The sequence below is a fragment of the Scophthalmus maximus genome, chromosome 2 (assembly GCF_022379125.1).
Source record: "Scophthalmus maximus strain ysfricsl-2021 chromosome 2, ASM2237912v1, whole genome shotgun sequence".
NCBI classification, from domain to species: Eukaryota; Metazoa; Chordata; class Actinopteri; order Pleuronectiformes; family Scophthalmidae; genus Scophthalmus; species Scophthalmus maximus.
Window position 1 is genome coordinate 11,191,277 of NC_061516.1, and position 19,924 is coordinate 11,211,200.

General features: G+C 41.5%; 1 protein-coding gene across 2 annotated transcripts; it reads left to right on the forward strand.

The window, feature by feature from the left end:
- The first annotated feature begins 110 nt into the window (after positions 1 to 110).
- On the forward strand, positions 111 to 19,023 carry LOC118301175 (flotillin-2a). 2 transcript variants are annotated; one of them, XM_035626422.2, is made up of 11 exons: positions 111 to 327; positions 4,000 to 4,081; positions 6,910 to 7,000; positions 10,782 to 10,905; positions 12,956 to 13,074; positions 13,201 to 13,314; positions 13,463 to 13,582; positions 13,670 to 13,884; positions 14,989 to 15,172; positions 16,047 to 16,196; positions 16,816 to 19,023. In XM_035626422.2, the coding sequence occupies exons 1-11, from the start codon at positions 279 to 281 to the stop codon at positions 16,864 to 16,866; spliced, it is 1,299 nt and encodes a 432-aa protein (XP_035482315.1). In that variant the 5' UTR covers positions 111 to 278; the 3' UTR covers positions 16,867 to 19,023. The 2 variants fall into 2 exon arrangements, with proteins under 2 accessions (XP_035482315.1, XP_035482314.1); XM_035626421.2 differs by lacking the exon at positions 6,910 to 7,000 and adding an exon at positions 7,526 to 7,616 and having other exon boundaries at positions 113 to 327.
- The last annotated feature ends 901 nt before the right edge of the window (positions 19,024 to 19,924 follow it).

Below are 19,924 nucleotides of genomic sequence, written 5' to 3' on the forward strand. Positions count from 1 at the left end.
GTATATTAAAATGCACAGCCGTCGCCGTGCGTTTTATGTTGAAAATCCTAAGCGGAAGCTCTTCGTCTCGTTACGTCTATTGCGTGACGCTTCCGTCGAGCGACTCCATCTTGGAAAAAAAGAAAAACACACACATCGATAGGGGCGTGGAGCAGCCGCTGGGTGCGACACGGCGAGTGTTGTAGGAGCAAAATCACTCGAAGTTGTGATCTTTAGACTTGACTTGTATTTGTCGTGTGCGCGGAGCAGGTGAGGTAATTGTTCTTTCTGTCGGTACAATGGGAAACTGCCACACCGTCGGACCGAACGAAGCCCTGGTAGTTTCAGGTAACGTGAACGCATCTTTTTTTCTCTTTTCTGTCCCCCACTCACGACGCGGGGTTAGCTCTGCGGGCCCCCGCCTCCCCCTCTCCCTCTCTCACCCTCTCACCCTCTCATCCCCTCATCCCCTCATCCCCTCATCCCCTCTCACCGTCGGACTCGGTGAAATCTCAGGACATTATTAGAAGAAGAAAAAAGATCTATTCCAAAAGCAGTTCATGAATGTGTTACATCAGAGACGGACAGTTGTGTGTGATGGTGATCTGCAGCGAGCCCCTACATCGTGTCCATGTAGTGGAGCAGGCGACGGGTTCCTCCCCCCGCCCCAGAGGAAACATCCGCTGTGTCACGTCTGCGTTCACACGACGTTTTGTTGGCCCTTGAATCTGTTTGTGGAGTTTCATCCTGTTCTCCTTCAGTTTTAAATGCGCCGTCGTCGCCCTCGTCCTCGTCTGGCCTCGTTGTTTGTGATCCGTCGGGTTCGGTTCCACATCTGCTCCTCTCTCGCCATTGGTTCCCTTTAAATGAAACATCTGCTCGCGGAGCTGCTTTCTCTGTATAGCAGACACGTAGGAGAAAAAAGGGCGAACATGTATTAAATCGGTTTATTATTTTACATCGTCCGTGGTCTGAACGTGGGTCGAGTCAAAAGGCAAACGCAGGTTGAGTCGTATGGTTTGAGCTTTAAACTACTCAGTGAGCAGTGTTCTTAATCTCAGGGGCCCCTCGTGTAAAGACCCCAGGGGCCAGGGGCCCCCTTCTGTGTCCATGTCGTGTCCCACAAATCACAGTTCTCTGTAATATTTTGGAAAACTATAAAAAAAACAACTCATTTATTTCATCAGGTTATAGTCAGATCAAAAGTATTTGACTTGTGGCTGCATTCTCCTTCGATCTCAGATGGATCCCCCAGTGTTTATCACTTTGAGGAATACCTGACCTTTGACAGTGTTTTTTTTTTTAAAGCCACAGCTTATAAATGTGGTTTGGCAGAGTAGTGCAAAATAAAGATTGCTCACACGCCTCTGTAACTGAATCTGTCAAGGCAATCTCCCGTCCATCCACCGGTGATGAAGAAAAAGCAGAAACCACTTTTGGATTTTCCATTGTGAACACATTTTTTTTTTTTTTTTTTTAAATCTTTTAGAGCGTGTCAGTTACCACACAGAGGAACATACATTGTGATGAAGCAGAATTTAAGTCCACTGGCCCGCTTCGGCCGTATGCTGCGAGTGAACCTTCGCATCACATTCCAAGAGTAAAACCTGGCATAGAGAAAACTCAAGTTGAAGACAGGATTTCCTTTCCGCCTGTGTAAATTCTCATTCATTTGCCAGGAGCCCCCTCCCCACCCACTGTGCGGTGAATGCAGTCAGGAATCTCAGTTATGCCAGTGGTAGACTAGAGCGACAGGGACTAAAATTGTGTGTAGCTCCAAGTACTGCGATGGCATTTGGCAGGAGTGAGGTGAATTTTAAACCTTAAAAGCCTGCGCCACCCTCATTCCTTCATTGAAATACCCCCGCAAATGTGGATACATTTTATCATAAGAGAGCATATCCCAAGAAATCCTAGTGCACTCGTGGTCAGTCTCAGGATTCAGGAAGGCAAAAGTGAAAGTTATTTGAATCATTTACCAAATGGATTGATTGGGGTCCGAAAGGGAGATTTCTTCTGAAGACTTCTTGCAATTTCCCCAAAATAGTTTTTAATAGTAATTCTGTTAATGGGAGGAAAACATCAGTGCTGCAGGTCAGTGTGGGCTGCTGATGTTTGGTTGTAGAGGTATTTGTGTGAGCAAAGATAGCGCAGCTCCTCCCCCTCCTCTGTCTGTCAGTTACCGTGTGACAGCTGGGAATGTCACACTAAACACTTGGGATCAAACTGTCAGACCCAGGCCCCTGAATGCGACTGATATGTGTGGCCTAAACTAATTTGCATCTCATCGCGAAAGAGCTGTACATTTATTTTTAAAACTGTTACTATCTACATTAGGAGGGTGTGCAGAGTGTGTGTTCGATTAAAGGTTTACATCAAATCACACGAATCACCACAATCAGATAAACCACATGCTGCACCACGCGTGCTTGGCATTTAACACGGCCAATTAAGTTCCAAGTCAAGAAGAACATCATAATCGCGTGGGTCGAGAAAGATTAAGCATTTATTCAGAACACAAGAGGGTAGAGAGGTAACATGAAATCAAGCGATGAAAGTGCCACCAGAGAGCAGAGATGATCTACATGCTCCCAGTGTATGGATGGACTGACCCCCGTTTTTCAGGTCCAATAATAATTCTGATTATGAATTAATGAAATTATCAATATGTGATACAACATACCGTAGTATTATTACATTTTGTTCAACTTATAAAAACATAAAAAGTAAGGAATCTAGATGATCGAGGACGTCAGTCTATTAACTGATAAGAGAATTATGCCGATATTGGTTCGGACCCAACTTTAAGGAGGAACTCTGCTTGGTAGATTCAAGTGGCACTGGTTTTTTATTACTTTTTAAACAGGATATGATCAACTTCCTTTGAAACGTCTTGCAGAACAGGAAAAGTGGGTCAGGGACTGATAGATGTTTCTCAATACTCCTACTCCACTTTGAGCTCAAAATAAAACCTACTGCTTCATGTAGATATAGGACTTTGTATTGATGATGTGCTATTACAGAGTTTTCCGTCCAGTAAGCAGTTTTCCGTCCAGTAAGCAGTTTTGAATTTACTTGCTGTGTGACTTGCTTGAATGCATCATGTGAGGATGCGTTACATTGACTGCATACTATCAAGGTAAATATGTTGCAAAATGCAAGCGCTTGTAGACTGGATTTGTGAACCTGTAGAATACAATGTGAGAACGTGTAGAAAACCTGTATGTTGAAATTGTCACTCATAAAAAATTCACACCTGTTTCTGAATTTGAAGTCACAAAAATAATATTCACAAATGTGTAGATTGATATTTACATGAATACAATGGCGGCTGCAAACTTTTAATCTAACATTAACCGACAACTCACTCATTACAACCTCTCGAATCTGCCACTGCAACTTCACAAGTGATGAATCTGAGCCTTGACTTTTGGAACATTTCTTGCATTCAGCAGGGGGGGGGGTTTATGGGATCATATCTACCGCAGCAAATATGGTTTTAAAAGCAAGCACTCATTCACTGCCAACTAGGAACAAATGCATTTCAGAAAATATAATTCTTGTAAGATCACATGGAGCTGGATTCGTTTTCCCCACAGCAAAAGTCCTAAAACTGGAAGTCTCCGCTTATTACCGTGAGCCACGCCCACTTAATGTGCCGGTGTCGGTCACATATTGATACATTATGTCATCATCCAGGTAACGTTCGGTAATCAATTTTTTCGCCGCAGTCCTGGCTCTTTAAATTGAAAACAAAACAATCCCCATCTCCCATACCTGAGGCTGCGGGTGCGAGACCCAGCCTGTGCAGTAAAATCACAACGACGACAAAGTTAGAGACAAGCTTTCTCCAAAATCATGTACTGTCCCTTTAAGTCTGTTAGATGTATAAGGTCAAAGCGATTCAAATCAAATCAGAGCTGTCACGAGCGAACCTGGTGCATGCAGCCTACTGACATTTACAGTTGGCCTCTTTGATTGTTGTCGTGTGACATCTGTTTCATCTCTATTGCTCCACAGGTGGCTGCTGTGGCTCAGATCAGAAGACATATGTCGTGGGAGGCTGGTCATGGGCCTGGTGGCTCATCTCTGACATCCAGAGGTAAGACGTGTGTTTTAGCTTCAAACCAGAGAAAAATGCCTAAATGTCCGTCAGAGCCATGGAGTCTTAGCTGGCACCGTTTCTCACAAACTCAGTCAGGAAGAACAGGGTATCTGCAGCAGGTTCACACACCAGGCTTACTACAGGTGTTAAAAAATAATAACATGGTCTTCTGCATAACATAGCTAAATATGTAACTTATTATTAACCGATTATTGCTTCTGTGTCCAGCACCTGATATGTATGCTCCAAATGTCCGAAACTATAGCACACACAATAAGTGACACCATTGCACTGGATGAAATGGTTCTTCATACTGATGAACATGGGCTCTGTAGTCCATTTGTTCTTGTTAGCTAAAACTTGTTTGTCAAATTTAAACTCTACGCGTGAGACTTATTTTTGAAAGATGTAAACCTTCCAAAGACACAAATGGGCTTTTTGCTGAGTGCTACAAACAGAGGGAAAGTGGAATGTTTTGGGAGATGGACTAAACCAGGGCATTGTTGATTTTCCTGGACTTAAGAATTTGAGAATAAAAACACAATTTGAGAACAAAGTTTTCATTTTGAAAATACTCCAATTTCCATGTCTACATAGTATTAAATGGTTGATGTTTTCATTTTGCATATACCCTGAAAAAAGTTCCCTGAGTTCATGAAGAAAGGAGGCAGGGTTGTTCTTACTTTCCTTCCCATATACAGTCCACTGAAGAATACAAACGTGACGGTGAATTAAGAGAAACAACACTGATATTAAAAACTAATGTTTAACAGATGTGTAAACACAGCGGCTCATTGCCGTCCCCTGATTTTTTTTAAATGTAGCTCCAACAGGCCACCTCCAGAGATACCACTGGAAAAATAAATAGCTAACTTCCCCTGACAGTGAGGTCAGGGGAAGTTAGAAACAAAATATTTAAATTCCACTATATAAACAAAAAGCTGTTAACTTAGCTGTATGTTTAACTCCCATTTGAACCACATATGCAGAAAACATTTTCATAGGCAAAAGAAGTTGCTTGGTCATTTACCAAAAAAGCAAAACAGTCACGTTCTAAAAAGACCCAAAACCTGTAGTTGATACACTGACACTTTGTAGACTTGCACATTGACCTTTAACCTCCAGTGAAGCATTAAACTACCTACCTGCTGTTGCTTAATCAAAATACTATCAAATGACGAGACAAGACTCCGGACATAAAAACAGTGATACAAGAAAGTGTACATACACGTGTGATAACAGTGTTTTTTTATGGTCTGCTAACAGCTAAAGTATCAAAACATTGCTGTTGCCCATCTGCTCTGAGCATTATATGTAATGTTGTCTTAAATAAAAACAAACGTCCTGCAAATGATGTTCTGTACTTCACAAATTGAATATTCAAATGAAATGTATGACACCAATTACACTTAACACTGATTATTAACTTACAAACCCCCTACAACAAACATCAGTGTATCCAAAAAAGTCATAACACTACTCTAAAATGCATTTGCCGATATATATCTAAATTACCCCATCACATTTTACTGCATATTGTTCCGTTAAAATAAAAGTTAAGCCAGTATCGATGTATCTGATAGGCCAGTATCAGCTCATAAAATCATGAAATGAGCTGACTGCTATATATCAGTTATTTTCAATTGCCTGTTGTGTTGTTGTATTCAAAGCATCTTTGCTTTTGCATACCTAGGTGGTGTACAGTAATCTTATGAATATCAACTAGCTCATGATAATGTTCGTTGTCTCTGAAGCTCCTGGTTTTTAATAATATGTTGTTTACAGTTTGCCTGCCTCTTTGTTTCTACTCTGCTAACCTGCTTTGCTCTGTCTGGTGTCCGTCTCACACCGTCTCAGCACTGAGTGTGTCTCCTTCAGGTCACAGATTTCCCATGAAGCACTGCTCTCTCTGTTTGGTTGCCAGGAAACGTAATGGTAGACCTCAACAACAAAATAAAAGTTGATGCACGTCTGGATTTATAAATCCCCATTTACAGACAAGCTGTCTCAGGAATCCCCTCTTGCCTATTTTCATTTTGGTCATGTGCTGCTGGTCAACATTTCAGATGCTTTCCTGGCCGACGAGGGCGGAAGAGATGCTCTCGCTCCTCCTCAGATTCGTGACCATTTGAGCTAAAAGCCTTCTGTGCACAAGCCAGCAGCTGGACAGCATCATAAAAACAGGAGTACGGAGCGCAGCTTCCCGCTCATGCTGCAGTAATCACGTTAATGTCCAGGCCTGTGACTCATTGATCCAATTCTTCTGGAAAGAAAGGGGGGAGGTGGAGCTTTTAACCAGAGAGCCTTCCCTCCAACTGTTGCTGCAGTCGGCCCAGACTCTGAAGCTGACTCCAAGAACGAGTCAGGATTTATTATAAAGGAACAGCTCTGGGTGTTTTATCAGCTGAGAAGCAGAGCCTCTCGTAAACAATCCAGCCAGACTAGTGTTGAAGCTGAGGATGTGATTGTTTTTAAAGGACATTCCTGTGTAATCTCCATACAAATGTAATCTTGGGAGAGTCACTGGGATCAAGAATCTTGTCAACTGTGGAGCTTGTCTTAGTTTATTTAAATATCTATTAAACAAAAGGCAAGATTAGCTCTGTTGTATCCGTGGCAGATCTGGTTTTGTTAGAGGTGTCACCAGCAATGCGCCATAACATGAAATAACCTTCAGGGCTAAAATCCAGCAAAACATGAGGTCAGGCTGTGTCTTTTACCTCCTTCTTCTTCTTGACCGTTGGTTACTGACATTCCTAACAGCTGTTGTTCAACTTACTGTTTTGCCTCTGCTATTCCCGCTGCCTGCCTGCCCGCCTGCGTAGAATGTCTCTGGAGGTTATGACCATCCTCTGTCGCTGCGAGAATATCGAAACCTCGGAGGGTGTTCCCCTGGATGTGACAGGGGTGGCTCAGGTAATGCATTTCAAAAGACCCTTAAAAAAAAAAAAAAAGCAGTGGTTGGTGCTCGAGACCAAAGGACGACGCAGGAAAATGGTTCAACTAACAAGCTAACACTGTCTGCGTGTGTGTGTCTTTGTTTTTCTCATCTTCATTGCTTTTTTCCTTCTGCAGTCAAAGGAGACAATCAACTGTCACTTCGCCACAAAGTGGAACTCGAGTCACTTATGGCAACGGGGTCACTAAATGAATGCTTTATAAATGCCGTTAAAAAAAAATACAAGGAACCCAAAGCAAAATGCAGGTTGCATCATTTAAATTACGCTACATTAGAAATGGAATTATGACAAAATCCAAAACTAAATTTATATGTATTGTGGACAGCATCTCATCGTGCTCCGTTGTTAGGGATCTGGAGTCCTTGGGTGAATGGTTTCACTTTGTCCTGTTTTTTTCCTTGTGTTCTGGCCTTTCCCTTCATTTGCTTTCCCTCTCCGAACATGTCAATTTTTATTTTATATTTTTCCAAATTCTTCACAGGATAACGCTTGAGATTATGACCCTGCAGCCCAAGTGTGAGGATGTAGAGACAGCGGAGGGTGTAGCTATTACTGTCACTGGGGTGGCTCAGGTAAATCACCACACTTTTCTGGGAATGCCAGTTCAAACTCCACTAACCCCACCCCCAACCCACCCCACCCCCTTCTTTTCTCTGGCATCGCCCCATGATCACAGCGGAGTTGGTATTTCACACAGAGGGCCTGGGTTAACATGTACACCTGTATCATTGGTTAAGAAGCACGTAGATGTACGCGCAGATTTTGGATCAAATTGTGTTCTGCATGATTTATTCTATTCCCTGGGCAGAATACGCAGAGTAAAAAAGTATCTGACCAAGCTGCAAGCAGCATATTATTTTCAGTGAGACAGGAAACATCTTTTTTCTGGAGCCTATTTTGCTTCAGTTTTTTCTATTGGACTGTTCAAATCTTATCACTGCCAGAATGAGCTCATTCAGGTTGACGGCTTGAAATGTTGACGAGAAAAACCACCATAAAGTGAGGTTCACTCTCCAGTATATCCACTTTAAATTCTGTATAGGTAACTATGCTTCCATATTCAAAGTTAGCTGCAGGAAAGGACACTAAATCCGTCATCATGATTTTTATTTAATCATAGCGCGTTCTTCAGAATTCTTCTCAGTGTAAAAACAAACATTGCAGTGGCAGATCATTTACAAGCAACCTAAAATATAACAGTGAAAAATAAGAAGCTATTTCAACCATATTTCGCCAAACAGATCATAGGTATGACACAGGAGGATGTTCATCCAAACCTTTAAAACCAGCAGTAAAAGCTTGGTCGTTGTCAGTGGACAGATGTTCGCTAATTGCGGGATTTGAACAATGTGGTCTTTTGTTCTGGTCATCAGTATTTTGCACAATCTGCAGTCAGGTTGTGTTTCATCTGTTCATGATGGTAATCCAGTAAGGGATCAAATAAAGCTTGTACTTGCAAACACAGTCTATAAAATAAAGACCAAATTTTGTTTGCCTCAAGCAGGAGTCGTAGTTGTTGCACTAGGCTCTGCCATAGCAACCATAGCAAAGCTGTTGGCTACACTATACCTGAGGTGTCCGCCTTCTCAAAATTGGAGCTACCAATGTGGACATGGGGTGATCGGTCAGGATGGGGGCAGCTTTTGTTTACTCCCAACAAGTTTTTGATGCGGGTATACGTTGTTGATGGTGAGAAAAATATTAGACAAATTGAAGAAGTAGTCCTCAGACTTGAGTCTCAAGGAAATATTCTCTTCAGTCAGTTGTAATAAAAAGTAAAATCTTTTTATGGTGGATTTTCTCTTTGATTATAATAAATACACCACTATTTTTCTGCACTTTCCCATGCCAGTATTTCCTTTTGTGTTTAAACCTCGACGGCTCGTTATCAGTTCTTTATTTTAGCCACAGACATGCAAGTGTTCCTCTTCTCTGTGTTTTCCCACATGCATGCTGACAAAGAGCCACTGTTTGGAGCTCAGCAGCACCTCACTTTCACACAGTTCACTTCACAGAGAGGCTCATCATGCCCCTGTGTCATTGGTCCAACCTAAGCCACAGCCATTGTGGAGTGCGTGTCCCATGGCAACAGGGATTGTGTGTCCTTCAATTAAAAAGACAGCCAATGTTTAGAATCAGAGGGAGGTGTCCAGCAGCAGAACGTTAGTATAGGATGATGTTTTAACTTCATGTTGCCAATAAGTCAATCACTTTCTACATTACATACATACATTTTTTTCAGAAAAACAAATTGAAGAAGCATCGAAAAAATAATATTTTCTTTTTCTAGAAATAGTTGTCAGGGGAAATGTTTTTACTACTCTTTTTCTGTCACATTTCCTTTTCTTATCCATTGGCTTATCAGTTTCGTGTCTTTAAGGAGCTTCGAGGTTATAAGAGGCAGAAGGAAGGGTGGTGTCACGAGTAGGATGGGTGGGGGCTGGGGTAACAGGTCAGGAGCGAAAGGCAACTGTCCTTATTCAAGTCTCAGTCCTTATTCCCCCCCCCCCCCCCCCCCCCCCGTGTGTGGTAGTGTGGCTGGGTTGTGACCTTTCCTGTTTTCAAACGTGTTTCCTTCGAATGACGGACACCTTCCCTTCCCTGTGTTGCCCTCATCCCCGGTATGAATGCATGTTGCAAATTAAAGCCATGTGCAGACCTCTCGCCTAAGGACCCAGCTCGTTCTCTCCCCTCTTACAGCTCCGGTGGAGTCGTCACCTTACGTCTTACAAACATTTTATGATTTCCAGAGTGTCTACGTGAGCTCTTTTAGTGTCTTTGACTTCCCTTAAACTCTTGTTATTGCCATTGATTTTTGGTGAAAATCATTTTCCCCCCCTCCTTTAATTCCTCCATCTTTAACTGTTTTTTGACTTTAACAGGAACATACAGTAGATTTTGTGTTGACACTGTCACTGCATTGCTAAATTAAAAGTGTATTTATGTACAGTACAAGCTTTGTTTATTATAGCAAGACCAAAACGAATAGGTTTGAAGTCAAGTTTCTGCCGATGATCATCAAAGTAAAGCATATAATAGCTGATTACTGACTATGGTTCCACTTAGACTGTCTGACTACAGCCACTATGAGGATTTATATGAGATGAGGTCAAAGATTTAAAAAGCACGAGCCAAAAATAACCCTAATATTAGTTAAGTTAAATGTATTTGTAATGTATCTGTGCTCCTTGTCAGTATTGGCCAATATTTTCTAAACTCCTGTTTAAACAGGGCTGCTGCCTGTAAACAATATAACAATGACAGTGATCATGCACCACCCCCATTGCCGGCTGCGCAGCTTTAATTATGTGACTATAAACTACAATGACAACAAACAAACAATGTGTTTATAGTCACTTTGTCTGTAAGAATTGACGCAGAGCATCATAGTTTAAGGTTTTTATTTTATTTTATCTTTCAAATCAATAGCAATGATGTATGATCATAAGTTCAAAGCAGTTGTGCCTCAAACTGCTTCAAAGCAAACCAGGATTAATGCATTTATGTCACGAGTGCATCATAGATTTGACTTCAATTCTATTTGTGTTGATTTCACATGATACCTCCATCTTTTTTCAGTATGTTACTGATTGTGTGACGCTGTGTGATAACTTATAAATGTTATGCCATTGTTTGATGTGTGCCGCGCCCGAGCATGCCTTTGTTTGCACTCGTGTTGTGCCTGTGTTTGTGTGTGTTTGTATTCAGCTGACAAGCCTTGTCCATGTTGGCACCAGGTGAAGGTGATGACAGAGAACGAACTGCTGGGTTACGCCTGCGAACAGTTCCTGGGGAAGACGGTCGTCGAGATCAAGAGTGTCATCTTGCAGACCCTGGAGGGTCACCTGCGCGCCATCCTCGGTGGGTTCGCTTTCCTAAGCTGCGTGGCCACTTCTTATTGTTTTCTGTTTTTTTTCAACAGATATGTGCAGTACAGCTAGTTTTTAGATCTGCTTATATCCTGGAAAGGAAGTGAGCGCGAAAGATTAAGGTGACACAGACCACACAGCTCTGCCACATCTTTGGTTTATAACAGTACTGTCCAAACATTATAGGAACTAACAGTAAAGAGAAAGATTTCAAGTAATTACATGAATATTTTTTTATTCATCAATTAACTTCATGCCAACTGCATTAAACAGAAAAAAAATAAATCCAATCAATATCTGGTGAGACCAACCTTTGTCTTTCAAACAGCACCAGTCCTGCATGGTACACTTTTCAATTCAATTTGATTTGTATAACACACATAATCTCAAGGCACTTTACATAGTAAGGTAGTGACCTCACAATAAACCCTCCTTTTTAACAGGAATACATTTCTAACAGAACCAGACTCAGTCGTGGGCAAAACATCTGCCACGACTGGTTAGTGAGAGGAGAGAGACCAGGAACATTTGTATAACCATTGTTTTAGACTCTGTCAGACTGTTTCTTATAATGACAATAATGATACTGACATGAAATTACTTTGTTAATAGTAATGATAATTATTATATTTTTGCTGATCAATCCAGCGCAATAATAATAGTAATGGATTTGGATCCTACATATAGGTAAGGTTGACGGGACTTTAGAGGTATTTCATTTTGTAAAAAGTTGTAAATGTTCTAAACCAAGAGAGCCACCAATTGTTATTCATATACAGTATTTATTGTTGGTCATAACACAGAAAACCATGTTTGGTTGGCTGTCGCTCAGGTGGTAGAGACGGTCGTCCACTAACCCGAAGACTGTCGGTTCGATCCACGCTTCCCAAAGTCATTGAATTTAAGGTTAAGTGTCTTGCCCAATGACACTTAACCTTAAATTGTGTGAATGTGTGTTTGTGAATGTGACTTGTGCTGTAAAGTGCTTTGAGTGGTCAATAAGACAAGAAAAGAACTATACATATATTGTTTTATATATGTCCATTTACTGTTTATATGGCATCACATCACTGAATACAGACACAACAGGCTTTGTGAAACAATGACGGGGAAAAGAGCGATAATCATCTAAAAAAAATATTGCAGTACAATATTCACATTCTATCTTGGACACATCCCTGATGAGCTAAGTAAAGATGTTACCTGCTGCTTCCTCCGAGATCTTGCTGACAGCAGGAAAAGGCAGTTACAGAAAAATCGCTACATTCCTCTAGAACAGATTACCTACTCTCCATACAGTTCCAAAAGGAAGAGAGAAATGGTGGGGGGAAAGAAAACAGACCTTGTATGATTATTGTAGGTACCATTTGTGAAAAGTTCTCTTTCATTCGAAAAAATTTCCTCATGACCTCATGTCTATTTGCTCTTTTACTGTTTGTTTGTTTTGCTGACTGTCATTGTAACATGAAAAATGTTCATAAAATGATCAGGTTCGCTCAAATGGCAAACAAGAATGTCGCCCTCATTAGAAATGAGGGCGACAGAATCATGGCACTGAATACATACAGTATATTGAGAAATGATGGTCTGTGCTGCTGCTCTTTCAGAGAAGCTGCTGATGCAAAGAAAATGTAAAACATCCTCTGCAGTGCAGCTTGTTACTAAGGTTGTTGTCAGAGAATGACAAAATTATGGTTTATATCTGTGACAATGATATTATGGCCATTTTGCTCTCTTGATATATCAGCTATCTAAGTCAATGAGCTAAATTTTTGTTAGACCTGCAATCAGGGTTGTGTCAGATTACTTTGAAATGTAATCAGTTACTGAATACAAATTACATGGAACTGTAAGGTGCAACATTGAAAATCTTGCACCTTATACCAAAAAATTGAATCTGGTCTGATTCTAGTTACTCATTTTTTGTAATCTGATTAGGTAAACCAGATTACATATAATCCGTCACTACCCAACCCTGCTGACAATGATCTAGGAATTACAGTTTGTAATGAAAGGCACTAACCACCGTGTCCATCTCTCAGGAACCCTAACTGTGGAGCAGATTTACCAAGACAGAGACAGATTTGCTGCCCTGGTGCGAGAGGTGGCATCACCTGATGTCGGCCGCATGGGCATCGAGATCCTCAGCTTCACAATCAAGGTATGAGGAACAGAAACTTTAAGTTTATAATATAGTCATAATTTATTTATCGCTGAATTAGTCATTACAGTTATAATTTAACAATGGGTTAATATCTTTCTCCACATTGGCTTGTCTCCCTGACAGGATGTATACGACAAAGTGGAGTACCTGAGCTCACTGGGCAAAACGCAGACAGCTGCAGTGCAGAGGGACGCAGACATCGGAGTGGCCGAGGCGGAGAGAGACGCTGGCATCAGGGTAAGAGGAAATTAAAACTACGAACATGAGCAATTAGAGAACATAATTTATCTCTGTTGCTAAGAGCTAATGGCCATCACATTAGGAAACAAACAAACCGCTCTGCATCAATCTCCCTGTCGTCACCGTGCGCGCTTGTCTTCTACAGGAAGCTGAATGTAAGAGAGAAATGATGGACGTCAAGTTCCTGGCGGACACAAAAATGGCCGACTCCAAACGTGAGCTGGAAATGCAGAAAGCGTCCTTCAACCAGGAAGTGAACACAAAGGTATATTACATCAGGTCTGAATATATCCTTTCACAATCAAACATGAGCGTAAATTATTAATAAACCCTCCTACTTTTTTTTTTATAGAAAGCAGAGGCGCAGCTGGCATATGAGCTGCAGGCGGCCAAAGAGCAGCAGAAGATCCGTCTGGAGGAGATCGAGATTGAGGTGGTGCAGAGGAAGAAGCAGATCACCATTGAGGAGAAGGAGATTGACCGCACTGACAAGGAACTCATCGCCATGGTGAAGAGACCCGCTGAGGCCGAAGCCTACAAGATGCAGCAGCTGGCTGAGGGACATAAGTGAGTGGACCCCACACAGTTCGCTTCACAGAAAATCACTTTCACTGTTTACCTTTGGCCGCAAATACTTTTTGCATGTTTTTGTAGGAATCAAGTCTCATTGACATGACTGGGGTACAGCCTCAATTGAAGCTATTTCTTTTTTAAACAGAAGAATCCATATCACAACAACTAGTAAATACAAATATGTGATGGTACTTCCCTGCGCCATAGTCCAAAGCGGCATGTGTCAGTGTTCAGATTGAGTGACCATCATGCAAATAAGTCCTATAAAACTACAGCGTCCTGGGAGAGGCAGCTGGTGTATCGATATTGAACTGTGCTCAGAATGAATAATATAATATAATAGAATAAAATAATGAAGAACAAGATCTGTTAAGGAGGGCTGCACGGGGGTGTAGTGGTTAGCACCTTCGCCTCACAGCAAGAAGGGTTGAGCAACCAGGGCCTTTCTGTGTGGAGTTTGCATGTTCTCCCCGTGTATGTGTGGGTTCTCTCTGGGTTCTCCGGCTTCCTCCCACAGTCCAAAGACATGCAGAATGGGGTTAGGTTCATTGGAGACTCTAAATTGACCGTAGGTGTGAATGTGAGAGTGAATGGTTGTCCGTCTCTGTGTGTGGCCTTGTGATAGGCTGGCGACCTGTCCAGGGTGTACCCCGCCTCTCGCCCAATGTTAGCTGGGATTGGCTCCAGCGACCCCCCTGCGACCCTTAAATGGATAAAGCGGTAGACGATGAATGAATGAATGAAAGATCTGTTAAAATCAGCAAGGAAGCAGGAAACTTAAGAAAACATTGAGGATTTTTGTCTCGTTTATAGAAGATACCTTTTAAAGACAATCCTTACTGCATATGGAAACAAAAGGATACATTATTAGAAATTTTAGCAACTAATTAACAAATCTTTCTAATGGTCGACATACACTTAAAGTTGATCATGTTTTCAGATGCTGTTAATTTATATATATATATATATATATAAACACACTTTTTATGGTCTAAAAATGTAAATGCGACCAATTACTTCAAAGTAACATCACATTGCAGAACTGTACATGACAGCCCGACAAGCAATTCTTTTGACGCTCCTCTAATCGCACTCCAGGATAAAGAAGGTGCTCACGGCGCAGGCCGAGGCAGAGAAGATCCGCTGCATTGGCGAGGCGGAGGCCGCCTCCATCGAAGCTGTGGGAAAAGCCGAGGCTGAGAAGATGAGGCTGAAGGCCGACGCCTATCAGCAGTATGGAGATGCTGCCAAGACGGCGCTGGTCCTGGAGGCTCTGCCCAAGGTCTGTGTTGAACATGTATACACCCGCTGCATTTAAAACTGGTCAATGATGAATTATTTATTTAGCATTGGAAGGTCCGGCAGCTGTCTGCCCCATCAAGTCCCAGGGGAAAGAAAAAACATTCTGCTACTGTCAGAGTGCATTTCCTGAAGTCTCATTAACAAGTCTGGCCTGGTATGAGTATCATTAAAATTAATTAGCCCCCCTGCCTTAGAGGTAGCCCAGGACCCAGACAAATTCTGGGTACTCTTGATCTGCCAGATCAAGAGATCCCCCTCCGTTGGGGAGTGATTTCCCCGAGGCAGGAAAAACTTGTAGGTCCAATCACAACCTATTATCTGATAACGGGCGACTTTTGTCAACAACCGAGGCTGCTGCTGATGAACGAGCATTTCACTAAAAGTACCAGACATTGTGGAATCATCATCACGGGCATCTCCTCTCTGCTCCAGTCTGTTGACTTTTTCGCACTGCTCAACAGATGTCACATGATTTGTCTTCGTATTTGGTAGCGCCTCTTGGAAATCCAAAACCGAGAGGTCCCAGTCTAATACGTATTTGAATATTAGTCTGGCTACGCCAAGGCTACGCCAAGGCTACGCCAAGGCTACCTCAGAGATGCCTCAAGTTGAAATTTTAACCCCATACGATATAAGCTTGCAAACTGGAGACATCTACAATCTATGAGAGACACGTCTTAGTCACATGTTGGTTCAGGGAAGAAAGGACCGACCCCCCAATAAGTTAGTCTTTGTTATTTTTCTGAGGAACAATCCACTATACTGTATATTAATGTGGAGAGTACAGAATGTGTTTGTTTTGTCAGTGAAATAACAAATCAACGCTGTTTTTGTTTTTTTGTATATTTGATCAGATTGCCAGTAAGGTTGCTGCACCTCTGGCTAAGACCAACGAGATCATCATTCTGAGTGGAGAAAGCAGCCGCGTGACCGGAGAGGTGACCCGTCTATTAGCCGAACTCCCCGTGTCCATCAACGCCCTCACCGGGGTTGACCTGACTAAGGTGAGTGTGTGACTGTTCTCCACAAGCTTACATTGATTCTGTTGATATTTTAGAAAATCAGCCCCATTTTAATCATTTCTACTGGCTTCCTCCAATCACCATCAAATTCTGAATATAACATATTGGGATGAGCTCCTAGTTCCTCTTCAGGGAGGCGTGGATTAAAAGTTGTAACATTTAAATGCGAGTTGCAACCTGATTTAGTCAACATGTGCAACATACTAACTCGGGGTACATGTCTGCCCCTTGTTTGCCACGATTGGCTATCAGAGGGTGCTGACTCTTGCTGTACTTTACCTATCTATGTAATGGGATTCGGCAAAAGTTTATCCAAAGCATCCATGCTTTCATCCTGTCTTTTTTTACTTGGCAGATATGACCTGCATTTCTTTCATGAATATATTGCTCATTTCATTCCAAAGTGGAGAAATCATATATATCATATATAATGCTGCGTTCACACCGTCTTTTCATTGACTTTGTATGTTATCTTGTCGTGCTTAAAATTTGCGTCGCTTCCAGTGTAAATGTACCATTATAGTTTTCTGAACGTGTGACAGCACTGTACATGTACACTAGGCCTTTGCCTTCATTACTCTGTGTCCTGCGTTCTCCACAGATCCCTCTGCTCCAGAAGATGATGAGCCCAGAGTGCCAAACAGCCATCTGATGAATCAGGCCAGAGGCTCATTACTCTGAATCCTTCTACATATATATGCCTCAAGCATGAAACAGATTTTTAACTCCCCCCTTATGCAAATGCCTTTGATCAGAACTACTTGACACCAACTTAGGCGTTTTTTGTGTGTGTTCTTTATTAATTAGTTTTAGGTAAGTTAGGAAAGTGTAAAGAGGTTTTTAATTTTCTGAAGGAAAATAAGCTGGGGCCTTAGTTCCAGAGGACCAGACTCTTATTCTTCTCCTGTTGTTTTGAGTTCATGTTTTAGATTGATTTTAAATTTTTTTTATCACACTGCAGTAGTTAGCCAGGATGATATGCTGCAATCCTGTTCAGTCCTACGACTCATCCAAAGCAGAGTTTGACATAGGCTCTTTTGCGAATGTGGTAGTGCTGATTCACATTTACAGAAGGAAAACCAGTCAAAAGGTAACAATACCAGCCGCCCTGTCACGGCCGGTGAATATCAAGGACAAATCTCAATAGTATCTGCCCAGATTTCTGTCTGGAGTTTTGGGGTGCTCAATCACATTAGGGAGCGGAGCGTCGTGTCTGCCAGCTCCTGCCTCCTCATCTAACGCTAACAGTCCAGTCGGTGAAGTAGCTCTCAGCAGACTGACCACTGTGTGAAATCTGTAACTTTTATTTTTCTTTTATAATTAAAACCATTTCTTAAAGTTCACACTTGCTTCTAACTCAGAGAGAACTTGACTGGTTACCAAACCACTGTTACACTTAAGGCTCATCGGGTCTTCACTCGCTGTAAGATTTACAGTAGATTACAATATCTGAATTTTTATTTTTTTTCAATCAATTGTGTGATAATCCTTTTACCTCGTGGTTCTGTCGTCATGCCGCCCGTCTTCTCTTTCTGATGTGTAGTGCCTGTCCATCACTCAAGTGCCCAGATCTTAGGACAGTGGTTTGGCTTTAGTTGGGATTAATGGCAGAAATGTTTCCACTGTGTTCTAGATAGTGTCGAGTATGTTCTAATATGGCTCGCTGTTCTCATAACATCTGCTTATACTAACAAAGTGTTTTTCTCTCTGCGTTTTGGACACAAAGGCAGATATAAACCCGAAGCAAACACATAAACACAAAGCCATACTTACAAAAGATTAGCCTTAATAAAGACCCTGGATGCCTGCCAGGCCTACTGAACATTCCTCTGTTACCTCAAGTAGCGCATGGTAGATGCAGGGTCCCCCCCGCCCCTCTTGCTTTCCTCCTCCTGAAATGAATGTTAGTCCTTCTACTCAGACTTTTTTGCAGACTGTGTACATATTTTGTAAACTTTAAAGAGTAAAAACACCCACGCTAACATTATTTTTTATGGCAGTAAAGAGACTGTGACCGTGTTGAACCTACCACCGCATCCCAAATCTGTGACGACAAAGCGGCTGCTACGAGTCGGACAATAGCAAAGTGAGCATGTGTTCACTGTACAGGGTTTTTATGTGCTCCTCTTCAGATTGGTAAATGTAATGTGAAGATGGTGTATGGGTGAAACCGGTTTGGAACAATGACTTCACCTACTGCGACGTAAATTGAACTGCAGTACGACAAATGTAAATCCAAGTGAAGCATTTTTTTTCCAAATTGCGGGGTTTGGTCTACTGCACACACCGATCATCATCAACTTCAAAACCAGTTACTGGTTTTAATGTTGTACCTGATCCGTGTGTAGTTTTTTACAATCAGATTAAAAGGAATCGACGGCCGGTGATCAATGCAACGGTTCTGTGTCACGTGTGAGGTGGGATGTCATATGTGCAACGCGTTGTGAGCTCCAGCCTCTAGGTGGCAGTCTGAGTATTTATAACCCATATTAATTTACTCCTTAAACTAAATGAGCCTTTTGTTGCTGCCTGTTACAAAACTACACTTCATTTATTTCATTTTTATCACCAACCTCTGTTGTTTTGCCACATGACCCCACTCTGCTCACTGTTAGTTTTGGCTTCCCTTTGTGTTTTCGTGTCTGTCAAATCACATTTTGTGAATGTTCATTAACCACTCGTTGTGGAAGAAACCAAGAGTCTGTGACCTTAAAATAGTTTTTGTTTCCTTTTGTCAGCGAACATTATAAAAAACTGTCATGACCGGACCATTTTCTTACTCTCTGTGAAATAAACATACGTACATACACATCTTTAGTCTGAGCAGTTTTCAATCTGGTTTCTGCTGTTGTCGATAAAATTCTCTCCAAAGTCCCCGATGTGTGTTTCTGCTGCAACTAGTCAACCTGCTGTAAATGTTGGTGAAATCACTGCCTGGCTCTTTTTGAAAACACACTAATATGAATTACCAGTTTCTTCACCGTAATGACAATTTTGGCCAGTATTTTTTTTTAAACAAGTGATTAGTAGAAACTAGTGTCTGCCATTAGTCACTGAAACATCAACATGAAACCGTCACACAGCCCATTGAGTGGCTGCACCAGTTTCTAGCAGTCGACTTTTAAACTTTCAAACAGCGGCTCATCTGGTAAAACCTCGATAGTATATTTTCCAATATCACTTTTATTAAGAAAAGCAGATGTTTCCTTTTTTTTGTATACGCAGTGCCTTTATTAGATAGAGTGGAGGTCAGTGATACTTCGATGTGCAGTTTGTATGATAAATGTGGAAATACTAACAGGATGTTATATCATGAAGTGACTGCAGGATGTAGACTGACTTGTAGAATATGTGAACTTTATACATACATAGTTTTAAACTAAGTTTTCCTCTTTCTTCTATTTGTCTTTTTGTGCTTTAAGACGTTCAGTGCTACACGTGCAAGGGAACAAAAATATAAATATGTATACGTAAACACATAAATATATACATACATATATAGTTTGGTGATAAATAGAAATGTAGCATTTAATAGCATTAAACAGCCTTTCCTGTACAATCTGGACCTCTTAAATAATAATAATAATGAATTCATTGATTCATTCATGATTTTGGCCAATTTATTGTGCCAAAAAAATTAATTATTTTTCACGATTTGCATTGTCTAGTTTTGGAAAGTGGCAACCTGCATTTGAGAAGCGGATGTGGTT